General features: G+C 44.4%; 1 protein-coding gene across 2 annotated transcripts in view; it reads left to right on the top strand.

The window, feature by feature from the left end:
• The window catches only part of LOC110498800 (netrin-3), a 97,204-nt gene extending 88,295 nt beyond the window's left edge, over nucleotides 1-8,909 (top strand). The window contains exons 6-7 of one of the 2 annotated variants that reach the window (XM_021575429.2): nucleotides 5,243-5,317; nucleotides 5,572-8,909. In XM_021575429.2, coding sequence (XP_021431104.2) covers nucleotides 5,243-5,317; nucleotides 5,572-5,963 — 467 coding nt within the window. In that variant the 3' untranslated portion in view covers nucleotides 5,964-8,909. Of the gene's footprint in view, nucleotides 1-5,239; nucleotides 5,318-5,571 lie in introns of both variants that reach the window. The other variant, XM_021575428.2, reaches the window with a different exon arrangement.
• The last annotated feature ends 9,667 nt before the right edge of the window (nucleotides 8,910-18,576 follow it).

Below are 18,576 nucleotides of genomic sequence, written 5' to 3'. Positions count from 1 at the left end.
AGGCGTCTGTTTCTCAAACTAGACACTCTAATGTACTTGTCCTCTTGCTCAGTTGTGCACAGGGGCCTCCCACTCCTCTTTCTATTCTGGTTAGAGCCAGTTTGCGTTTTTCTGTGAAGGGAGTAGTACACAGCATTGCACGAGATCTTCAATTTATTGGCAATTTCTCGCATGGAATAGCCTTCATTTCTCAGAACAAGAATAGACTGACGAGTTTCAGAAATAAGTTATTTGTTTCTGCGCATTTTGAGCCTGTAATCGAACCCACAAATGCTGACACTCCAGATTCTCAACTCCAGATATTCTAAAGGCCTGTTTTATTGCTTCTTTTAACAGCATAACAGTTTTCAGTTTTCAAAAGGGTTTTCTAATTATCAGTTAGCCTTAAAATTATATATTTGGATTAGCTAACACAACGTGCCATTGGACAACGTGCCATAGGGTTTCTGGCATGATAGTGTTGATGTGAGCCATGACCAGCCATTGAAAGCACTTCATGGCTACATACGTGAGTGCTACGGGGCGTTAATCATTTAGGCATGTTACCTTCGCTATCTTGGGAACAGGACATTTTTTGGTCTGTTTAAATATTACTGACTTACAGGGAGAGGTTTAAAATGTAATTGAAGACACTTGCCAGTTGGTCCACGCATGCTTTGAGTACACGACCTGGTCATCTCTTTGGCCTCGCAGCTTTGTGAATGTTGACCTGTTTAAAGGTCTTGCTCACATTGTCTATGTGATCACACAGTCGTCTTGAACAGCTAGTGCTCTCATGCATGCTTTAGTGTTGCTTGCCTCAAAGCAAGCATAAAAGGCATTTAGCTTGTCTGGTCGGCTCTTGTTACTGGGCAGCTCGTGGCCGACAAGCTTCAGAGCCGGTGTAGTAGGCTTCAATCTGAGTCCTGTATGGACGCTTTGCCTGTTTGATGATTCGTCTGAGGGCATAGCGGGATTTCTTATAAGCATCCGGATTAGTGTCCCCCTCCTTAAAAGCGGAAGCTCTAACCTTTAGTTCGGTGCAGATGCTGCCTGTAATGGAGTAAAGGCGGTCTAGAGTTTTCCCCCTCTGGTTGCACATGTAACATGCTGGTAGAAATGAGGTAAAACCGGGTTCCTGAGTGGCGCAGTGGCCTAAGGCGCAGTGGTCGTAGGCACTGCATCGCAGTGCTAGCAGTGCCAGTCGAGAATCTGGGTTTGAGTCCAGGCTCTGTCACAGCCGGCCACGACCGGGAAACCCATGGGGCGGTGCACAATTGGCCGAGCATCATCCGGTATAGGGGAGGGTTTGGCCAGCAGGGATGTCCTTATCCCATCTCGCACTAGCAACTCCTGTGGCAGGCCGGGCGCAGTGCACACTGACATGGTTGCCAGGTGCATGGTGTTTCCACTGACACATTGGTGCGGCTGGCTTCCGGGTTAAGTGGGCATTGTGTCACGAAGCAGTGCTGCTTGGTTGGGTTTTGTTTTGTAGTTTGCGCGGCTCTCGACCTTTGCCTCTTCTGAGTCCGTATGGGAGTTGCAGCGATGAGACAAGACTGGAATTGGATACCACGAAATTGGAAAGAAAAAGGGGTAAAAGTAAAAAATAATTATAATAATAAATGAGATAAAATGGATTTAAATGTGCCTGCATTAAAGTCCCTGGCCACTAGGAGCGTCGTTTCTGGATGAGGATTTTCTTGTTCGTTTATGCCCTTATACAACTCGCTGAGTGCGGTCTTAGTGCCAGCATCGGTTTGTGGTGGTAAATAGACAGCTACGAATTATATAGATGTGAGCTCTCTTGGTAGATAGTGTGGTCTACAGCTTATCATGAGGTATTTTACCTCAGGCGAGCAATACCTCGAGACTTCTTTAGTATTAGACATAGCGCACCAGAAGTTATTGACACTGAGCTCTTCAGTAAGGCCATTCTACTGACAATGTTTGTCTATGGAGATTGCATGGCATTGTGCTCGATTTTATACACCTGTCAGCAATGGGTATGGGTGAAATAACCGAATCCACTAATTTGAAGGTGTGTCCACATACTTTGTATTACATATAGTGTGTATCAAATCAAATGTTATTTGTCACATGCACCGAATACAAAAGGTGTCGACCTTACAGTGAAATGCTTACATACAATCCCTTAACCAACAATGCAATTTTAAGAAAAATAAGACCTTATATGCATACCGTACATACACACGCGCAAGCATATATGTACACAAACAACACTTTATAGCCCAAGCCCCTATGGTTAAAAGCCAGGGAGCAGGTTGAACCTTCCTTTTCTACTTGACTGGCCGGTTGAACTGCTCTCCCACATCACTAAGTGTGTTTTCTCTCCACTCCGATAGTTCGACATTCAACAGATTTATTCAGCTCTCCCCATGACAGATTCAGTGTGGCCTACTTCATCAATTCATTCAATGCGCCCCTTCCACAATTCACGCACCCACGCACTCATACCAAATCCTCTCTCTCTTTCACATACTCACACACACATTTACCCAGGTTTGTTTAACTGTGGTTTATTGAAAGCTGCTGTGAGTGAGAGGTATAGGCACTAGGCAGCTGCTCTGGCCTCTCTCTCTCTGCTTGTCACTAATAAAAGGTCCATCACTCTGATATATGGGCCAAGACTCCCTGACATTTTTACTGGCTCCTCGGCCTCCTCTCTCGTCCTCCTCCCCCTCCTCCTCCTGCCCTAGTCTGTTCCAGCTCTCTCCAAACCCTCAGCAAAACGAGCGTATGCGACTTACCCAGAAACCGTTTCTTGGGCCACATCCCTGCAAGCAATCACTTTTATTTAGTTTGGTTTTGGAGGGCGAGACCGCTTCCCTTCACAACTTCTGAATGTTTTCACTTTGAAGGCAGCTAGAGAGGGAGACCAGGGAGTTCGCAGATACCCGGGCTCAGTGTCTTTGCGATTTTTACGCTAGCTGTAAATGCAACCTGGTGTCTTCTGGACTTTTCCGTGTTTCCCTTTCAAAAGCCTGAATAAAATGAGATCAGACACCAAGCTCCCTGGCTTGCTCACTAGAAGTCAGGTCAGCAACTCTGTGTCCCTCTGTGACCTTTTAAACCAAACCATATATTAAAGTACACCATCCTTTTATAATCGCAAACTGTAGGCAGAACTAGTACTGTAGGGGTGGTTTAATGAACATGCTTGACCCCATGTCCTTTTGTCACAACTCCCACTGCAGTGACATCAAAGCCAATAGGCCATTTTAATAGTCATGTGTTTTCTAATGTCCTATATAGATCTCTATGGGTTCAATTTAATCAAATCCGTACTGCAGTATGTATGGAGTCGATCAACTGCAAAAGTTATTCAACCTCTCTAGTTTACACACCAATGATGCAACACCCACTAAACATGGTCAAGAGAAACACATCGACCACAGGGCAGCTTCTTCCTCCGTACGGCGGTCAGCTTTGTGGTTTCTTTCTGGTCGTGGTCTCCCAGCCATCCAACCATGACCACTTCCATGCACGCTGTCTATTCTCTGGGCCCCAGAAAGGCAGGAAGCCATGTCAAACGGAACACTTTCCCCCCCTCTGCAATATTTCACTGGCCGCGACTCCCCCACCGGTTATTGCAGGGGCTTACATGTGATTTGTCTAAGGTCGTATTTTACTCCAACTAACCCGACCAAACCTAACATTTCCTCTATCCAGGCGCCTGTCTCAGAACCACGGCACATGTGGTGTGTGTGTGCGTGTGCGCATGCGGCCGTTTGTGTGATTGCCTGTGTGTGTGTGTGTGTTTGCGGGCCTGTGTGTGGGTGCGTGTGTATGTTTGTGCCTCTTGGTGTGTATGTGTGTGTGCTACGTGTGTGTGATATGTGCATTTAATTGAAAACACTCTTGGTGTGTGTTTTCAGTGTGCAAAAGCCTGCTGCTTGTAATGATTCCTAATGTGTATTCCAACTTCTAATGTGAAACAGTCTTAAGTGTGTAAGAGTTCTGAAAATGTAACCATGTCACCATCTTCACTTTTTTATCATCTCCAGTGTGTAACTATTGTCTGGTTATGTGCGTAATAGTCCCTATATCTGTCAATGTCCTGTTTTGTGTGTAAGTGTGTAACTATCCCCAGCAAGTTAGACTTCCAGATGTGAGACTGGACTTCCAGATGTGAGACTGGACTTCCAGACGTGAGACTGGACTTCCAGACGTGAGACTGGACTTCCAGACGTGAGACTGGACTTCCAGACGTGAGACTGGACTTCCAGACGTGAGACTGGACTTCCAGACGTGAGACTGGACTTCTAGACGTGAGACTGGACTTCTAGACGTGAGACTGGACTTCGAGACGTGAGACCGGACTTCGAGACGTGAGACCGGACTTCGAGACGTGAGACCGGACTTCGAAACGTGAGACCGGACTTCGAGACGTGAGACTGGACTTCTAGACGTGAGACTGGACTTCGAGACGTGAGACTGGACTTCGAGACGTGAGACCGGACTTCGAGACGTGAGACCGGACTTCGAGACGTGAGACTGGACTTCGAGACGTGAGACCGGACTTCGAGACGTGAGACTGGACTTCGAGACGTGAGACTGGACTTCTAGACTTGAGACTGGACTTCTAGACTTGAGACTGAACTTCTAGACGTGAGACCGGACTTCGAGACGTGAGACCGGACTTCGAGACGTGAGACCGGACATCGAGACGTGAGACCGGACTTCGAGACGTGAGACCGGACTTCGAAACGTGAGACCGGACTTCGAGACGTGAGACTGGACTTCTAGACGTGAGACTGGACTTCGAGACGTGAGACCGGACTTCGAGACGTGAGACCGGACTTCGAGACGTGAGACTGGACTTCGAGACGTGAGACTGGACTTCGAGACGTGAGACCGGACTTCGAGACGTGAGACCGGACTTCGAGACGTGAGACTGGACTTCTAGACTTGAGACTGGACTTCGAGACGTGAGACTGAACTTCTAGACGTGAGACTGAACTTCTAGACGTGAGACTGAACTTCTAGACGTGAGACCGGACTTCGAGACGTGAGACCGGACTTCTAGACGTGAGACCGGACTTCGAGACGTGAGACCGGACTTCGAGACGTGAGACCGGACTTCGAGACGTGAGACCGGACTTCGAGACGTGAGACCGGACTTCGAGACGTGAGACCGGACTTCGAGACGTGAGACCGGACTTCTAGACGTGAGACCGGACTTCGAGACGTGAGACTGCCTATTTGTGTGTGTAAAAGGTACTCTTTCTTTTATCAGCAGATTGTGAGTCATATTGCAAACCAGTGAAAGGGAATCTGAAGATCAACATGAAGAAATACTGCAAGAAAGACTATGGTGAGTGATTGAACAGACGAATACAGCCTATTTATTTATCAAACATGATTGGTGAATATGGTGAAAAAAGAAAGTACCCATATTGGATCTGTGACTTATAACAGTGAATTATCAACCCAGCACTCCAAAACATGATTTTTAGTAGCTATATGTTATTACTGGCTTTTGAAAAGTATTTTCAATTAGTTTTTCATTTTTGTTAGTACTGTACCTGCATCAGTTGTAATGGTTGGTTTGTCTGTGTGTCTCGTCAGCGGTGCAAGTCAACGTGCTGGACATGGAGACGGTGGGCGACTGGGCCAAGTTCTCTGTCAGCGTGGTGTCTGTCTACAAGAGCCGTGGCGAGCCACTCAAACGGGGCGACAACGTCCTGTGGATTCACATGAAGGACCTGGCTTGCAAGTGTCCAAAAATCCAGATGAGCAAGCGCTTCCTGGTTATGGGCACTAGCGAAACCGGGCCCGGGGGTTCTGTGCCTGGGGGTCCCAGAGCTGGACCAGGGGCCATAGGGGCCACTGCAGGAGCAGAGCGAATAGGGCTCCTGGCCAATAAGAACAGCCTGGTCATCCAATGGAGAGACATTTGGACACGGCGCCTACGGAAATTCCAGCGCAAAGAGAAGAACGGCAAGTGCAGCAAAGCATGATGGGAGAGAGAGCAGCACATCCCATCCAACACCACCCCCCACCCATACTCCTACCCCCCCATGACCCCTTCCTAGCTCTCAGCTAGTTCACAAACACGACCCCACCACCGACTCCCTAAAAACCCTGAACCCCAAAGCGGGGACACTGCACATTACAGAGACTGCATGTATTTTGCCTGTTTAAGGACCACTTTGTGTATATTATATAACTACTTAATTTTTATTTTGTGCTTTAATCATGGGACTCTTATCTATTGGTCTGCCTTAAAAAGGGACCATTAAAAAGGGTATGAAATGACAACGACAGCAAAAATGTCCACTCTTGCCCCCACTCACAACCCCCCCACCCCCCCTTCAGACTGCTTTAGTCCCCCCTTCTGTCACCATGTTTTAGTGTTTTGAAACTATCAGAGTTCACATTTCCGTTCTTGTACCAGGAGTATTTATGAAGCTCGGATAATCGGAGAGAGAGAGACTGATTTTTTTGTGTTGTAGCAAAGTCCCTCATGCAGGCTGCAACCAATGAAAAGAAAAACTGCACAACCTCAGCTCGTCTGCCTACTCCACCACTGTTTCACTGTCTCTAAACCCCCACCTTGTTCTACGCAACTGAGATTACTAGCCTAGAGAGGCCATTTTGCCTTGTACCCTTATTCCATTTGTAAGATATGTAGACATCAACTCCCTGCAGTAGCATCTCTGGACCAGACCCCACAACGGCTGCATCCTCGTCCACAGAGGATCGTCACCACAACAAGGGCTGTCCCCACAGGGGCCCTTCTCCACCTCCAAACCTCACTTTCACCACCACCGCCATTGCAGTATATACATAACTTCAGACAGAGGCACCTGCTAGACTCTAGTCTACACGCTACCGCTGTTGACAATGACCCCACCACTCACTCACTGGTTCTACAGATCCAGTCATAGACAGACAGTGACACTGCTTAGAGACTGACCAACTCTAAACTCTAATAATGTTTCTCCTTTATTCTATATTCACATAATTCTGTTCTCAGATTCCTATACTCCTACCGACACACTGTCTCACTATCTAAGTGAAGTCCCAGAACCCATGCACCCCCCCCCCCCCCCCGCAAGCCCTCACACCATGAGCAGGAAATTGAACCATGCATCATTATCTGACTAAATATATATATTATTTTTTTTTAGAGAGAGAGAGAGAGAGACTCCAGCAGAGTGGAAAGTAGCCCACTTCAGAACAGAACAACAGCCAATTCCCCAAACTTCAGGAGGATATTATGCATAATGTCTTCCTGTGTTTGTTGATAAAAAGGTCACATGTCATTGTGTGACCAATATGTTTATTATTTCGGTCTTTCTCTTTTTCTACCACTTTTGACGATGTGTTCAATGACGGACTAGTGATCGCTTGCCAAGAGAAGAGCTCAAAACAAAGAGTGCCATTTCACGAAGAACAGAAAAAGGTTTAGCTCTCCCTTTTCAACTGTAGAGTCCGGAAACTTCTAAGCTACAAGTTTGTTGTACATTTGCATGTTTGTGGTTTTGCTGGTCTGTCCGATGCAAAGAAAAAAGTTACAATAAGCAGAGCAAGGAATTAACAAATGTTAACATCACAATCCAGAGGAAACACCCTTCGTCATCTTGCCGACACCTGACCGCTCTCTTCTGTTGCCAATAATGCATCGGGCTGTTCCTACATTTAATCAAGAAAATGAGAAAATCAGGCCAGAAACGAAACCACAAAGGAACGTCTGTTTGCTCTTAATGCTGATGTTTGTCTTTGACCTTACTTCATTGATTTAAAAAGAGCGCACAACGTAAAGACATTGTTAAGGGGTCATTCTAGCGAGCAGTAATGTAATGCTAGTGGTTGGTGGGCCGCAGTGCTATGTTTGGTTTGTCACATTTTCAAGCCCCTCAGAAGTGTCTCTCCCTCTCTACTTGTCAGGCCTCTGTTCCTTTCTGTTCCGTAATGTGTGTTTCTGTCTCTTAGATAAGTGACAGAAGTCAGCTGCAGTCCTTATTAAGTGGTGTAAGTCCTGTTTTCATTTAGAGTTTTCCACACTGAGTGTACAAACATGCAGGCTCTTTTCCATGCAGGTGAAAGCTATGCTCCCTTATTGATGTCATTTGTTCAATACACTTCAATCAGTGTAGAAAGGATAAAGAAGGATTTTGAGGCCCTGAGATAATTGAGACGGATTGTGTGCCATTGAGACAAAATATTTCAGTGCCTTTGAACGGGTAATGGTAATAGGACCTGTTTACGTGTACCAAGAACGGTCTTTTCACGCTCAACAGTTTTCTGTGTGTACCAAGAACGGTCTTTTCACGCTCAACAGTTTTCTGTGTGTACCAAGAACGGTCTTTTCATGTTCAACAGTTTTCTGTGTGTACCAAGAACGGTCTTTTCACGCTCAACAGTTTTCTGTGTGTATCAAGAACGGTCCACCACTCAAAGGACATTCAGCCAACTTCATACAACTGTGGGAATCATTGGAGTCAATATGGGCGAGCATCCTTGTGGAACGCTTTCCACGAATAGAGTCCATGCCCCGACGAATTGAGGCTGTTTTGAGAGCAAAAGGGGGTGCAACTCAATATCAAAAATATGTTCCTAATGTTTTGTACACTCAGTGTCTATAAATGAGACGATGCCAACTGTTAAAAACTACATACAGACACATGGAATGATTGTACTTTCTTCTGAGATCATGTTTTTGCAGCGAAGAATGTTTACTAAATATTGTCAGTCCAAAAAAAACTGAATGGATTTAGAATTTGTTCACACATTGTGTCTGTCTAGACTAAGTTTTATGGGTATTGGTTGTGGGTCCTCCTTCATACACTATATATACAAAAGTATGTGGACACCCCTTCAAATTAGTGGATTTGGCTATTTCAGCCACATCCAGTGCTGACAAGTGTATAAAATTGAGCACACAGCCATGCAATCTCCATTGACATTAATGAAGAGCTCAGTGACTGTCAACGTGGCACCATGATAGGATACCACCTTTCCAACAAGTCAGTTAATCAAATTTCTGCCCTACTAGAGCTGCCTCGGTCAACTGTAAGTGATGTTATTGTGAAGTGGAAACGTCTAGGAGCAACAATGGCTCAGCCGAAAGTGGTAGGCCACACATGCTCACCGAACGGGACAGCCGAGTGCGGAAGCATGTAACGCGTAAAACTTGTCTGTCCTGGGTTGCAACACCGAGTTCCAAAGCAACGTCAGCACAAGAGCTGCTCTTCGGAAGCTTCATGAAATGGGTTTCCATGGCGAGCAGCTGCACACAAGCCTAAGATCACCAAGCAGAATGCCAAGTGTCTGCTGGAGTGGTGTAAAGCTAGCCGCCATTGGACTCTGGAGCAGTGGAAAAACGTTCTCTGGAGCGATGAATTGCGCTTCACTAAAATGCAGTTCGACGGACGAATCTGGGTATGGTGGATGCCAGGAGAATGCTATCTGTCCCAATGCGTAGTGCCAACGATAAAGTTTGGTGGAGTAGGAATAATGGTCTGTTTTTCATGGTTCGGGCTAGGCCCCTTAGTTCCAGTGAAGGGAAATCTTAACGCTACAATGACATTTTAGACGATTCTGTGCTTCTAACTTTGTGACAACAATTTGGGGAAGGCCTTTTCCTATTTCAGCATGACAATGCCCCGTGCACGAAGCGATGCCCATACAGAAATGGTTTGTCAAGATGGGTGTGGAAGAACTTGACCGGGCCTGCACAGAGTCCTGACCTCAACCCCATCAAACACCTTTGGGATGAATTGGACCATTGACTGCGAGCAAGGCCTAATCGCCCAACATCAGGGACCTCACTAATGCTCTTTAGCTGAATGGAAGCAAGTCCCCACAGCAATGTTCCAACATCTAGTGGAAAGCCTTCCCAGAAGAGTGGAGGCTGTTAAAGCAGCAAAGGGGAACCAACTTCATTAATGCCCATGATTTTGTAATGAGATGTTTGACAAGCAGGTGTCCACATTCTATTGGTCATGTAGTGTATGTATCAATGTTTGCGTCCTACGATGTTAGTTCAACATTTGTGTAGCACAGTGCTCTGAAAACCTATCCATAACCAAAGTGAACTAGGTTGTTTTCTGTAAATGTTGGTGTAATATGTCACTGTATTTCTTAGAACAGTAACGAGGTCAGACAGAACCACTGACATTTCCAAGTAGAAGTAAAGGAATTCCCAGAGATGGAGTTTCACAAAAATGCAGAACCAAATCATCTGATTATTCATGTATTTCCGTCCATGACAAGCTGTCTAACAGGTGTTGCTACAGTAGCCACTATTTCATGGCCTGATATATGGCCTGATATATGGGGATAGCGTTGGCAGGTTTGATGGATGTCCAGAACCCCTCTCAGACTCCACCCGTAACTAACCTGCTTCCTCACAGGGTTATACTGCACTGTCTACAGTGCCTAGCTGCTCAAGTATGAACTTCAACACTTCATCATATAGCCTGGTCCCTGATCTGTTTGTGCTGTCTTGCCAACTCCTATGGTAATTTGCCATAGGAGTTGGCAAGACCCCACAAACAGATCTGGGACCAGGCTATAAATCATATCCAGCATGGCAAATATAACTACACTCAGTTTCCATTTTCTTCCTCTTTGATCTGTGCCACCCTGAATATTGGACTAGAGATACTGTAACAATCTTCATTAAACCCTGCCGATGTATAGAAATTGAAACGTGCCCCTCGTGAAAGCCATTTTGCAGTCTTCATAGGGTGAGTCACCCCATTGTTTTACGTTAACAAGCCCAACAGCTTGGTAGTGGAACCGGGGTCCACTACCAAGCTGTTTGTTTTGGTTTTGTCTTTGTTTTCCTTTAGCAATATTTATAATGTCCACAGGTAGGTGTGTGTGTGAGAGTGAAAGAGAGCGAGGGTGTGTGTGAGAGCTTGAAGGGAGAGCGAGAGAAAAGTGTGTTTGTGAATGAATGTGTTCGTTAATACCTTCGTTAGTACCTTTTTAAAACAAAGAGATATACACACACATGGAAAGTGAGGAAAAGTGAGTTAAGGTTAAAGAGGTTGTAGGAGAGCATTTGCCCATTGAGTATAATATGTAAATACGTACTGAACTGCCCATACTGTTTCTGTCATTGTCTTTGCTCAGCCAATTCCTGACCTAACAAGCCAGAGAGACAAACTAAATGATTATACATACAACATTTAGGTACATATCCAAGCCCAAAATGATTGTGACCACAACAGTAGACCTACTGCCACCAGGTGTTATTTAAGCAATAAGGCATTAGGGGGTGTGGTATATGGCCAATATACCACGGCTAAGGGCTATTCTTAGCACGACACAACGCGGAGTGCCTGGATACAGACCTTACCCGTGGTATATTGGCCATATACCACAAAGCTCCCACGGTGCCTTATTGCTATTATGAACTGGTTACCAACGTAATTACAGCAGTACAAAGAAATGTTATGTCATACCCGTGGTATACGGTCTGGTATACCACGGCTGTCAGCCATTCAGCATTCAGGGCTCGAACCATAAGACTACTTATGAAATATGTGAAATCTTGCACATGGTCATTCAGTGAAATGCTGCCTCCCCTTTCCTCCTCATGACGTTCTGGCCACAGAGTTAACGTATGGTGCACTACTCACACAGACATTGTCCATCTGCCTTGGGGTGTTGCCTTCCGCCCCATGCACCCCCCTTTCTTCACTTGTGTCATTATGAAGTCTTCCTTATACATTTTCCTCTGATGCAATGACCACTGACTTTAAATAGTAAATGACAAATAAATTATTAGTTAATTCAATATTTACATTGTCTGTCTTTGTTTGTGTAGCCAAGGTAAACGCAATTGCTGTAATTTCGGCCGGGACCCAACAGTCTGTGTGTGTATGCATTCCCGTGTGTGGTGCATGTGCTCTTATACTGATTACTAATTCCTTTCTGATTTTGGGTGCTGCACGGGGCTGACCATGAGGGTGAGAGTCTGCGCCTGCATCCTGCTCTTTTGTTTTTACTCAAAATGTAGAAAGAAGGGTCGGACTACAGAAAAAGGCAAGACTAGGGAGGGATGTAGTCGGGAGAGGCTGGGTGGCTCCCCATCCAATGCACAGCTAGAGCTGAAGCTTTGAAAATAAACAGTGGCAGCACCCCCTCCCCACCCCCCCACCTCCATCTCAGTCCAGACCGGCCCAGCTACACCTCACCTGGGCCATGGCAGGAAACTCCCCAATCCTCGCCCTTCCTTCTCTCCCCTCCTCCCCCAGCCTCCTCTCCTCTCTCCACCCTCTAACCAAACAAGCCACCTCCATCATTTCGGTTAATTACAAGAAAGCAGTAATTTATCATCACTCTCTCTCTCCCTCGACCAGAAATATGGCCAGATCTGAGACGAAGAGGCTGTGACGTCACGAGGCTGTGACGGTCTGGCACACTGCAGCACATCTCCATCTGTGACAGACGTGTCAATCCCACCTTACCCTCTGGCCTGGCCTGGCCTATCAGCCTCCAGCCCCTATTACTCGCAAAATGAACGGTTGGACTGGACCTCTTCTTCTAGGGTACGAGGACCCCTCTCCCCTCTCTTGCCGCTTTCCCAGGGGTTGGCAGACTTGGCTAGACTTGGACTCGGGCCCAGCCCTTCGCTGCCTCCCATAGAGGTGACAAATGACGTGCTGAAACCTTGCCCCGCCATACAGGAAGTACTTGCCTGACGTGACATCTCAGACACGCGCCATCGGGCCCTGGTTGGCCTCTCTGTCTACCGGCGGGCTAGACAGACTGATTGAAAACAGGGGCTGAAGGCAAGGGCCAGGGAGCTCTGCTGTCACTCTCATGGGGAGACTGGGGTGTTTATCAAAAACAGTACCCATTTTTTTTTACAATAAAATACAGTACCCAAAATACATTGATTGATAGAAACTAACTTGGCTGCTAAAGACAGTCCTCTCCCCCTTTTTTTTTAACAGAAACAGTTTTATATTTAGACATTATCCAGAAGCATCCCTTAATAGAAATGGTAATAGTCCATGGTTTATTAATTGTTTAGTACTAGTGCACACGCGTTGAATAATGGGTTCTCCTAAATGCATTACTAATATCATTAAGGACTGCAGCCATGTCAATCTTTCCTCATCGCTCAGCTCTGGCATGGCTTCTTGAGGCCGGACCTTTGGGATACTCACAGCCTCTGATTGGTCGAAGGCTAAAACCCCCAATAGCTCCCGGGGTCCAAACCGCTGCCCTCGAAAGCAACAGTATGTGTTGACATCAGGGCCGTACCATTTCACCTGGCTTACCTTGGCAAACGCTCCAACAAGATGATTGAACATATGGCTATAGTCTTCCCCTCAATTTTATGTAATGGTAAGAATGTGGGAGTCATTGTGATTTGGGGGGCTCAGCCCTGCGTGGGGGTAGGTTACAGGGTTACAGAGTTATGGAGGTGATAGAAAAACATGATATTTTTTTTCAGGATCTTGCTTCTTCTTTTATTTTGCTCTCTGTTTATGATGTCATGTTAATTGGTTGCTTACAATGTAAGGAGCTTTGTGATCTATGTTTGTAAATAAAACGCACTCCTTTTTTATTATGCTAATTCAATTTCTACGGGGGCACAGCCATCGACTCTAGCGTTAAAGTCACTATTGGCCTCATGGTGAAATCCCTGTACAGTTTCCTTCCTCTCCAGCCACTGAGTTAGGAAGGACACATGTATCTTTGTAGTGACTGGGTGTATTGATACACTATCTAAAGTGTAATTAATAACTTCATAATGCTCAAAGGGGTATTCACTGTCTGCTTTTTAATTTTACCCATCTACCAATAGGTGCCCTTCTTTCGAGCAATTGGAAAACCTCCCTGGTCTTTGTGGTTGAATCGGTGTTTAAATTCACTGCTCGACTGAGGGATCTTATAGATAATTGTATGTGTGAGGTACAGAGATGAGGTAGCCATTCAAAAATCATGGTAATCATGTTAAATATTGTTATTGCTATTAATCCATGCAACTTATTAGGACTTGTTAAGCACATTTTTTCTCCTGAATGCATTTATGCTTACCATAACAAAGGGGTTGAATACTTATTGACTCAAGACATTTCAGCTTTTGATTTTTAATGAATTTGTCAAATTTGACATTATGAGCTATTGTGTGTAGGCCAGAGACACGTTTTAAATTCTGGCTATAACACAAAATGGGGAAAAAGTCAAGAGGTGTGAATACTTTCTGAAAGCACATGCATGTATGTCTTCAATTATTGTTGCTGGTCACCTAATATTAGCCCCCTGGAAACCACAGAAATGTGGTGAGAAGCTTGTATGGACCAAAGTCATAAATATTCAGTGTCTCCTCTCTCTCTCTCTCTCTCTCTCTCTCTCTCTCTCTCTCTCATCTCTTCCTTCTTTCCTGAGTAAAAACAGCTGTTGTCCATTGAAGACACCCTGGTTCTCTCTGAACTGACAACATGCGTGACGATGACCGCACCTCTGTTCACATATCTGTCAATATTTCCATCTTTCCATTTTATAAACCGTGAAAAACATTCTACGCATTTTTATCTCAGAGGCACCCCTTCAACCCTGTCATCCCTCACAGGTGAAACAACCCTGTCCTTACAGGCTTACGTGCCATACTAATAACGGCAATACTCTAAATCCATTTTTCCTACACAACTGAATAATGTTTGGCGCATGAAGGTGACTCAGTACATAGCTTGAGTCTGTGTTCCTTTGCTGAGTTCATTTATTGTTGTGATAACGTGCGTTTCGGTGTTGTAACGGTTTTCTTCCTTTGAAGGACCAAAATGCAGTGTCGTTCGTGTTCAACATGTTTAGTAAAAGATGATAACGTGAACACTACACAAATACAACATAACAACAAAACCCGAAACAGTCCTATCTGGTGCCGAGAACACAAAGACAGGAAACAACCACCCACAAACCCCAACACAAAACAAGCTACCTAAATATGGTTCCCAATCAGAGACAATGATTAACACCTGCCTCTGGTTGAAAACCATATCAGGCCATACATAGAAACGGACAAACTAGACACACAACATAGAATGCCCACCCAGCTCACGTCCTGACCAACACTAAAACAAGGAAAACACAGAACTATGGTCAGAACGTGACAGGTGTAGGAGTCAGGCGCAGGAGAGCAGGGACGTCTGAGAAGCGTGTTTATTCACATAGTCCACCAATACAAAAAGGGCACAGACGAAAATTCTCAGTAACTCATGCAAATATCAAGGACAATCGAGCGCAATACACACAAGTCTAATCCCGCACAAACTAAGGCAGGCAACAGGTACCCTATATACACACAGAAATAAACGCAAATGAAACCAGGTGTGGAAAGAATCCCAGACAAAACAAACAGAAAAGGAAAAAGGGATCGGTGGAGGCTAGTAAACCTGCGACGCCGACCGCAGAGCGCCCTCCGAACAGGGAGAGGAGTTACCTTCGGTAGAAGTCGTGACAATTGTAGAAACAAATCTTATTGGGCTATTTATTGAGTGACTGAATGTGAGGAGAAATGTGAGTTATTTAATACTGGTGTGGTCCTGCGAGGGCTTTGATAAGAGCATTGTGTACGAGTGGCTGGCTCCATCCTAGTCCGGTCCTCAGCTTTGTGTTTGATTGGGTTCTGTTGAAAATGGGGATGGGTTTTCCTCTTTAAAGCCTGTAGCATTAGATGTGTGTGTGTGTGTGTGTGTGTGTGTGTGTGTGTGTGTGTGTGTGTGTGTGTGTGGTTTATGTGTGTGAGCTGTGTGTGGATGCATGTGTGTGTGTGTGAATAATCACCAGCAGTGGAAATAAAATAACATGCCAACATTACTGGACTACAAACTGTCTGACTAACCTTTTCAGGAACTTTAATATCCCTTGGCGTTGGGTTGCAGCAGCATATCATTTCATCCTCTTTATCCTGTGTCAAACATTTATTCAGTGAGACTAAATTATTAACGTTATGTGCTGGCTGCATGATTGCATCATCCTAGCTAGCTAATGTTCGCTAGCTAGCTGTCTAACAAGGCTACTAAAGATAACGTTAGTAGTTTTGTTGGCTATAGATTGGATCATTCTATATCATTTTAGAGGACGACTAGGCTGCTTTTATTAACCCACCTTGTTTTCCATTAACATGTGTTGGCTCTATCATGAAGCAGGCAAAAGGGCAGAAAGGAGAAGAGCTTCAGCAAAGAAAGAAACCGAATGCAGAGTCAAACAAGGAAGTGCTGGTGCAACCCAACTATAGTAGATGACCGGCTTGGTTGATGAGGCTCTGTAGGCTGTGGTTAGGACACCACAGTGACCAATAAGTGAATCCACCTATCGCAGCAAGCAGGTACTATGTCAACTTGTCCAATAAGAAACATCTGCTTTTTTACCCGTTGCAAAACGTTTTTATAGATTTTTCTATGACCTGAACTAATTGATATATCTGGTAAACGTGCTCCTGCTTTGAAAGAGGTCTGGCGGCACCACACCAGATTGAAAAGTACTGGTGCAAATGCTCTCACCACACATTTTCCAGCGGCTCTGCGCTGTGCTCTCCCTAAGGCCAGATAATCAACACTCAGTAACACCGTAGGAGGTTATTGCGTAGGTAGGCCTATTGTTACAATAATATTTAGAATAATCTTTCAGCATGTAGCCTGTAGAATAAATTCACTAAGTCAATGAACAAGTGTTTCTATCTAATCACTTCTTTTCGCTGTTTAGCCAAGTGGTTTCAGCTATACTGTTATACTGTTATAGAAACGGTGTAGACCTACATTCCCTTTTTTAACCGTTGTAGAACAGTTTCTATGTTCTGTCAAATGTATTGAAAAGCTTATGGGAAAAGTGTGTGTATCTGCATCGGTAAGCTAAGTGATTGAAACTCATCAGAAATGTTTTGGAAATTTCAGGAAAACGTCAAGGAAGCTCATCAGTTAGCCTATATAGGCCTAATTGTCTGTGTAGAGAAGAGCTGCATTGCTTTTATTTGCTAACATGAGCACTGCCGTCAATTTAGTTTCATTTCCCAGCCTCATTGTAACCAAATATCCAAACAGAGATTCAATGAAAAAAAATCAGACGTTGATTTATCAAAACGAGCTCCAATGGTTGTCTCAAAGCAGCACAATGGCACTGTCCCCGTCAAAACACTGCTGAAATTACCATCTACTCGACCACACACAGCCATTGTTTTACTTTTATTATGACAGTTGGGTGACTTTGGGAGTTTCACATAACCACGGCTCTATGGACTAAGTGGCGCATTCAGTTGACTACATTTTTTTTACACCATCGCAGCAGCTCAAAGGTTTTGGGGCTGGCCCAAAATCCCAAAAGCCTGTTCCTGGTGACGTCCCTGGGAGAGAGCCATCTTGTTTTGGGTAAAGTTTTGGGTAAAGACTTGAGTCCGGATCAGATAGTGAAACTGGTTTTGCTTTTATCAGCCTTTGGATAATTAGAGGCACAAACTAAACGAGGCAGACTTCAATCACTCACACTCTGGATAGAGAACAAACGAAGCCAAACACTCCACTCACTCACACTCTCCTAAACATAAGGTGGTTTGGACCAGAAGAGAGAGATCGAACGAGAATAAGAGAAGTAACTGATCCCTGACTTTTTCCGCAGTAAAGCTGAACGTCAGAGCAGGTGTCAAGGGTTAAAAGTGACTTGGCACCTCGAACAATTTTATACAGAGGAAAACCAAAAAGAATGGATGCATTCTTTAAAGATAAAAAAATGGTTAAAAGCCTGGGCAAAAGACTCGCTGGTACGAAAATAGGCATGAATGAACAGTTCCCGAAGGAAATTCAAAGAGAATAGACTAAAAGGGAAACGTGTAGCTCTCGCAGTAGATAATCTGGACATTGATAACCAACTGTTCCGAGACACCAAGATCACTCCATGGCTATTCTAAATAGTACAGTATAAAGTTCCCATAGAGGAGTGGAATAATGGAACTCCCAATACTATCCATGGCTATTCTAAATAATACAGTATAAAGTTCCCATAGAGGAGTGGAATAATGGAACTCCCAATACTATCCATGGCTATTCTAAATAATACAGTATAAAGTTCCCATAGAGGAGTGGAATAATGGAACTCCCAATACTATCCATGGCTATTCTAAATAGTACAGTATAACGCTCCCATAGAGGAGTGGAATAATGGAACTCCCAATACTAACCATGGCTATTCTAAATAATACAGTATAACGCTCCCATAGAGGAGTGGAATAATGGAACTCCCAATACTATCCATGGCTATTCTAAATAATACAGTATAAAGTTCCCATAGAGGAGTGGAATAATGGAACTCCCAATACTATCCATGGCTATTCTAAATATTACAGTATAAAGTTCCCATAGAGGAGTGGAATAATGGAACTCCCAATACTATCCATGGCGAGGATTGTAATAAAAAACAGAAAAACAATCAAATAAAACAATTGATAAAGAAATAAACTACAAATACACTATCATTCATGATATGGAATGTGGTAAAATAATTAGCATTCAACGTTCTATTTACAGTATTTATAAATAGATAAAATACAGAATTTTAAGAAAGTACAATTATTAAAATAATATCTTCAAATATAAGGAACTAGAACACAAA

Source organism: Oncorhynchus mykiss, chromosome 20 (assembly GCF_013265735.2).
Source record: "Oncorhynchus mykiss isolate Arlee chromosome 20, USDA_OmykA_1.1, whole genome shotgun sequence".
NCBI lineage: Eukaryota > Metazoa > Chordata > Actinopteri > Salmoniformes > Salmonidae > Oncorhynchus > Oncorhynchus mykiss.
This window is presented reverse-complemented; position numbering and strand designations above follow the sequence as displayed.